Source organism: Trachinotus anak, unplaced genomic scaffold (assembly GCF_046630095.1).
Source record: "Trachinotus anak isolate AG129_WGS33_773 ecotype Australia unplaced genomic scaffold, CSIRO_AGI_Tana_v1 ptg000026l, whole genome shotgun sequence".
In the NCBI taxonomy this organism is placed as follows: Eukaryota; Metazoa; Chordata; class Actinopteri; order Carangiformes; family Carangidae; genus Trachinotus; species Trachinotus anak.
This window is the reverse complement of record NW_027273877.1, coordinates 10,972,501-10,979,552: the sequence shown is the minus strand read 5'-3', so window position 1 is coordinate 10,979,552 and position 7,052 is coordinate 10,972,501. Positions and strand designations below refer to the sequence as shown.

At 39.7% G+C, this 7,052-nt stretch overlaps 1 protein-coding gene across 5 annotated transcripts in view; it reads right to left on the bottom strand.

Moving 5' to 3' along the window:
- Positions 1 to 7,052, bottom strand: part of gtf3c3 (general transcription factor IIIC, polypeptide 3) — an 18,001-nt gene continuing 10,949 nt past the window's right edge. Inside the window, exons 14-20 of one of the 5 annotated variants that reach the window (XR_011685330.1) lie at positions 5,104 to 5,329; positions 3,812 to 3,866; positions 3,571 to 3,706; positions 2,825 to 2,949; positions 2,568 to 2,720; positions 703 to 890; positions 1 to 417 (exon numbers count right to left, since the gene is read on the bottom strand). Coding sequence is in view for 3 of the 5 variants with exons in the window: in XM_071464572.1 (XP_071320673.1) it covers positions 768 to 890; positions 2,568 to 2,720; positions 2,825 to 2,949; positions 3,571 to 3,706; positions 3,812 to 3,866; positions 5,104 to 5,329 (818 nt within the window). In the remaining 2 variants the exon portion in view is untranslated. Of the gene's footprint in view, positions 418 to 493; positions 891 to 2,567; positions 2,721 to 2,824; positions 2,950 to 3,570; positions 3,707 to 3,811; positions 3,867 to 5,103; positions 5,330 to 7,052 lie in introns of those variants that run through there. The other 4 variants (XR_011685329.1, XM_071464574.1, XM_071464572.1 and 1 more) reach the window with 4 other exon arrangements.

The window sequence follows — 7,052 nt, the reverse complement described above, 5'->3', positions numbered from 1 at the left end:
TGTCAGCATTTTACAAATCATATAGCAATGTGAACTGTCACATTGTTATGTCGCAACAGCTATTGTTATTCTGTAATTCTAATTGCATGTTGAATGAAATACTCATGTAACCATTCCTAAATACTCCTGGTGACATATGCACTGTTGTTTACTATTAGTAATAAGAAGGCTACAACTAGTGCAGATCCAGATTATTATATACACCAAATTGTACAAACTCATAGAAGTCAATACCATAAATATTTCTCATTGTTTCCTGAGAAACTGATGAAAATGTCGAAAAATGCCAGATCTTGCAGTGCTTAGTGAAAAATTCCAGGATTTTCCAGATCTCCACTGAAACTTAATGGGTTGTTCCCTGATCCCATCCCTCCACAATATTGGTGGAAATCAGTTCAGTACTTTTGCAAAGTCCTGCTGAGAAACAAACAAACCAAAAAACAGACATGGGTGAAAACAGAACCTCCTTGCCGGAAGTAATGAATGCTTGTAATTAATCATAACATAAATAAATGTCTTTATTTCTACAAAGGTATTTATCTGTGTATTCCTGTGTCAGCATGATACAGTAGATAGCACAATTCTCACTGTAAAGCACGACTGGAGGCAGAAGTTACAGATCTTGCAGCTATCTTTAATCAGAGCTAGGTGTACCAGTAGGGCTGGCTGCTAAAACAGAGACATTTGGAAATGCAGCTGGACCTGTTTTAGTTTGAAAACTCCTAAATTTCATCTTTTATTTATTTGTTTATTTATTTGAGGCATCTTCAAACTATGCAGTGTGTGTTGATGAGTTGCCGAGCTATCTCCATGTTGCCGCTGGCCTGGTATATGAGTGACAGGTTGAAGGCGGTCTCCTTCTTTAGATCCACCTGATCATCAGCGATACCCTGCAGGCAGGATGGGTGGTGAAAGGATAGAAAGAGGGATAGACAAAAGAGCAACAGCAGTTTAGTAGGAATAACTGCAAAACTACTTATTCATGCAATCAGCAAATCATGTGGCAGCAGTGTAGTGCATAAAACCATGCAATTCAGGAGCCTCAGTTAATGTTCAGATCAAACATCAGACTGGGAAAAAAATGGGATCTCAGTGACCTTGACTGTGGCATGATTGTTGATGGAAGACAGGCTGGATTGAGTATTTCTGTTGATCTTCTGGGCTTTCCGCACACAAAATGTGTGTTTACTCAGAATGGTGCGAAAAACAAAAAACCCAGTGAGCAGCAGTTCTCTGGCCGAAGAATGGTTTGAGCTGAAGAAAGTTTTCAGTAACTCAGATAATCACTCTTTACAACTGTGGTGAGCTGAGAAGCATCTCAGAATGCACCTTGACCATGTGCTGGATGACCAACAACAGGTTTCACTGTCAGCCAAGAACAGAAACCTGAGGCTGCAACGGGCAAAGACTCAGTTGAAAACTGGAAAAAATTGTAGCCTGGTCTGATGAATCTCAATTTCTGCTGAGGCAGCAGATGGTAGGGTCAGAGTTTGGCATCAATAGCATAAATCCATGGATCCAACCTGCCTTGTGGTGGTGATGTAATGGTGTCTGTAATGTTTTCTTGGCACTCTTCAGGCCCCTAATACCAATCAATCATGGTTTGAATGCCACAGCCTGAGTACTATTGCTGACCAATGCTCATCCTTTATGGCCACAGTTTACCACCTTATATTGCTACTTCCAGCAGGGCAATGCTCCATGTTACAAAGCAAAAGTCGTCTCAAACTGGTTTCACTAACATGACAATGAAGTAAATGTACTTCAGTGGCCTCCCCATTCTCCAGCCGTGAATCCAGTAGAACAACTTTGGGATGTGGTAGAACAGGAGACTGGCAGCGTGAATGTCCAGCTAACAATTCCACAGAATGACATGATTGCAATCATATCAACATGGAGAAGAATCTCATGGAGAAGTTTCCAACATCTGGTGGGATCCATGCCACAGAGAACTGAGGCTTATCTGAGAGCAAAGGTAGGAACTACCCAGTGGGGTTGGTTACATTGCTTGTACCAAGGAGTTAACCAAAATAAACCAAGTGCTATATTCTAGATCAAATAAAGTTAAACAGAATGCCACACACACTGTTGTCTTACTTGCATATCATGTCAGTTAAATGGTGAAGACTTAAATGGATAATCAGCAAAACACAAAAACAAAGGATCTGGTATTTAAGTACTTTCTTCTGAATTAAACTGGAAAAATACCTGCAAAGTGTTATTTTGAGCATTTTCGTAAGTATTGAGTATTGCTAAATGTTAATTTTGCTGTGGAAAAATATTCAAATTTATTTGCTTTTTATGTCTATGAATTGCTTTTGGATGTCATTCTGTTAAAAACACACCACCTTGATTATAATCAATTGCAGATTCCCCCTACCTGATGATGTCATCATCCATCACAATGTTTCACTGTTCACATCATATATACATATATGCCAGTTTGATAGACAATGACCAACTCTACCCAGTATTCGTATGGTGTTCCTAATTAAGTGCTAAGTGAGTGAAAGTTAACATGAAGAAATATGTTAGGTGATCTGAGTGTGATGTGTGTGTGTATTTACCTCCAGTTTCTGTGTAGGCAACCTAAGTGCCTTCTGGTAATAATGTATGGCCAAATGCATGAGACCCATCTGATGTAATGCTCTGCCAAGGTTGTACATGCTCTCCTGACATTCTCCACGCAGCTCCACGTACCGCCACAGGAAGGAGAAACCCTGAGAACACACACGTCTGTTTAAAGTGTTTGGACAATGGTACACTGTGTTTTAAAACACAACCTTGAAAAAAAAAAAAACCTAGCGGGTTTAAAACACTTTACCTGCAGCACCAGCGTATGTCGTTTGGCTACATACTTCTGAGATGCCATGTGAAAGAAGGTGAGACCCACACACAGGCTGTGCAGTGGATTATTGGGGTGAGTCTGGAAGGCCTGAACATATTGGCCTAAAGATACACAAATTAGAGGTTATCAACAAATATTTTCTAAATTCAAACTGAAAAATTAAAAACAGGAGCCTGGTGGAGGAAGTGTGGACACCAACTGAAAACTCTTGACGTGTTTTTTGGTCAGATTGATGACATTTTGGACTTAAGGTTTTCGTTTTATAACTAATGTTTTGACACATTTATGTATTCAGAACCCTTCACTTTTTCACATTTTGTTATGCTACACCTTATGCTAAAATTTAAAAAAAAATCCTTCATCATTCTACACTCACTTAAATGGAGAAAGTTTGGAACAACCAGGACTCTTTCTAGAGCTTGCTGCCCAGCCAAACTGAGCAATCGGTCCAGAGATCCTGTGTATAGATGGGAAAATTCCACAAGTGCAACCATCATGGCAGCATTCCATCAATCTGGGCCTGCAGAGTGAGCAGCCAGAAGCCTCTCCTCAGTGAGGGCTTTTTGATTATAGCATAAGGTTGCAACACAACAAAGTGTGGAAAAAGTGAGGGGGCCTGAACACTTTCCAAATGCTTGAAAATCCAACCAAAAACTGCAGTATTGAGAATAAGTGGCTAAAACATGCAGAATGACCAGTGCATTCAGTATGAGTCTATGTACCCAGAGCATGTTTGAAGCTGCCGGACACCATGGCGTTATGACCACAGAGGACACACAAGGCATGGTTGTCAGGGTGTTTTAACAGCAGACGTAGACAGAACCGATGGTGACGCTGGTGCTGAGAGGTTATCGTCAACTGAGGAAGATAAAAGACAATCATTAGTAAGATTTGTTCACAAAACAGGCCCATTTTTGACTTGGTGATATATGAAAAGGTATATTTTGAGACACCTAAGCACACCTGGTTGAAAATATTCCAAAGCTGAGGCAGATCCACGTTTTCCATCAGCATTAATCTATTGAGTAGAGAAAAAAAAAACAAACTCACTCTCACAGAGCACTTTATTAGGAACAGAATACTAATACTTTGCTCTCAAATCAGCCTCAATCCATGGTGGCATAGATTTGACAAGATATTGGAAACTTTCCTTTGAGACTCTGCTGCACGTTGACATGATTGTATCACATCAGTTCTGCAGAACTGTTAGCTTGACATTCATGCTGCCAATCACCTGTTTTACAACGTCCCAAAGGTGTTCTACTGAATTCAGATCTGGAGACTGGGGAGGCCACTGAAGTTCACTGAACTCATTGTCATGTTCATAAAACCAGTTTGAGGCATCTTTAGCTGTGTGACATGGAGCATTATCCTGCTGGAAGTGGCCATTAGAAGATGGTAAACTGTGATCATAAAGGGATGAACACCATTCAGTATGACTGATTGGTATTAAGGGCCTAAGTGAGTCAAGGAAACTTTCCCCACACCATTACACTACCATCACCAGCCTGGACAAACCCAAACCCTACCATCTGCTGCCTCAGCAGAAAACTTGATCCACCAAACCAGACTAAATTTTCCCAGTATTCAACTGTCCAGTGTTGGTGAGCATGTGTCCACTTCAGCCTCAGGTTTCTGGTCTTGGTGACAGGAGTGGAACCTGATGTCAACTTTTGCTGTTGTAGTCCATCTCTCCATCTGCCTCATGGGTGGCTGTGTTGTTCATTCTGAGAAGCTTTTTTGCTCATCACAGCTGTAAAAATAGTGACTAAAGCCATTCTGTCAGCTCCAACCAGTTAGTCTATTCTCTGACCTTTCCTCTCATCAACAAGGTGTTTCCTCCACAGACCTGCTGCTTATTCTAAGTTTTTTTGCTGACTCCATTCTGGGTAAAAACTGTAGAGACTGTTGTATATGAAAATCCAGGAGATCAGCAATTTCAGAAATATTCAAACCAGCCAAAAAAATGCCACAGTTGAAGTCACTGAGATCACATTTTTCCTTATTCTGATGTTTGATGTAAACATTATTGGAAGCTCCTGACCTGTATCTGCATGATTTTATACATTACACTGCCAAACCATGATTGGATAGCTGCATGAATAAGCACCAGTACAGGTGTTCCTATTAATGTACTAAGTGAGTGTATATTTTGATGTTACAAAAACTATTGACAAAAAAAATAAAAAAAACCCCACAAGCATACAAGTTAACAACTTTGTCTTCACTTGATGGACCTGTACATGTGAGTCTACCTGATGTAGTTGTAGGCCTTGTAGTGGTTGTGGTCCAGGATGGTGGCAGACAGGCCGAAGAACTCCAGCTCCTTCCTCCTGGGCTTATTGTCATAAAAGGAGTAGAACTCCATGGCGGACTCCACCAGGAGCTCAGCCTCTGCATAGCGCTGCACCTCACACAGCGTCAGCACACAGCTCACAAGCAGCTGCCACCAGTCCTCTTTGGACAGAACATTGGTTTTACCTGGGCATGGGGACAAGATTATACCATCAGTATAGCATATGTCTCATTACTTATAGGGGTACAGAATGGAATAAAATTAGTTTCAGCTATTTTTTTTTTTAAATTGCCCAGTAGATCTTGTTTGAGTTATTTTAACCATCATAATTAGACTTTACATGTAGATTTTTTAAAACATATCCAAAACCACAACAACATGAAATCCTGAAAGTCAGCTTTTCAAACATCAATCTTTTTAATGCAAGAAACCATCAAATTTACATTCATGGGCCATTTATGACTACGTTTGTCTTCCAGGTGTAACGGCCTAAATAGCTTGTGAATAGAGCTGCAATGATTACTTAATTAATCAATCCACAGAAAATTTATCAGAAACTATTTTGATAATCAATTGTGACATTTTTTTAAACATAAAAATACAAACATTAATTGGCTCAACATTAGATTCTCAGATTTAATTATTTTCTTAGTCATGCATGACTGTACACCGAATACATTGGGTTTTGGACAGTGGGTCAGACAAACATTTGAAGACATCAACTTGCAGTGGGAAATTACAATGTTTATATATTTCAAAATGTTTATCATTTTATAGACAAAACAACTAAATGCTTAAGAAAATGATTGGCAGTTTAATCAATAATGAAAAAAAATCAATAATGTGAATGCAAAAATTAATCAGCTAATCCACCAACAGTAGGATCAGGTTGAGATTTATTTCCACACATGCTTGATATATATACGGGGAAACAAAATGTTGTTTCTCATGGACCCCAGTGGAACATACTGACCCTGCACTTTATTAGGAACATCTGTACACCTTCTTATTCTTGCAGTTATCCAATCAGCCAATCAAATCCTGCAGATACAGGTTCAGTTAATAGTTACATCAAACATCAGAATGAGTGACTTGTTAGTGTCAGACTGGTTGGAGTTGACAGAAAGGATCAGGTAACTCAGATAACCACTATTTACAAGCGTGGTGAAAAGAAAAGCTTCTCAGACTGCACACCGGTTTGGTGTGGGGAATGCATTAACGAGACATTGTGTGCCCCTAAATACTAATCAATCATGGTTTGAATGCTACAGTGTATCTGAATATTGTGGCTGACCATGTTCATCCGTTTATGGCCACAGTTTACATCTTCTAATGGCTATTTCCAGCATGCTTAATGTCACCAAGTAACAGTCATCTCAAACTATTCTCATGAAAATGACAATGAGTTCAGTGAACTTCACTGACCTTCCCAGTAGAACACCTCTGGGATGTGGTAGAACGGGAGATTGGAACCATGAATGTGCAGCTGACAAATCTGCAGAAATTATGTGATGCATCATGCTGACTTGGAGCAGAATCTTAAAGGAAAGTTTCCAACATTTTGTGGAATGCATTCCATGAAGAACAAAGGCTGTTTTGAGAACAAAGGGAGGAACTACCCAGTGTTCGTGTGGCATTCCTAATAAAGTGCTTGGTGAGGGCAGAACATACATACAGTTGTAAGTGTGAAAGTGAGCACTCTTATATTAGCAGCAACAGTCTGGATGTAATGACATATTGGTGTAATTTCAGCAAAACAGTCTTTAAATTTTTATGACTGAAGTTGGCAGCATCAGAAAACCCACCTGATCTTTAAGAGAGCAATATACAGCCTTTTCTCCACATATGGCAAATGTTAATAAGTGATGACAGTGAATGATATCTCGCCAACTACAGGCTCTGTGCACC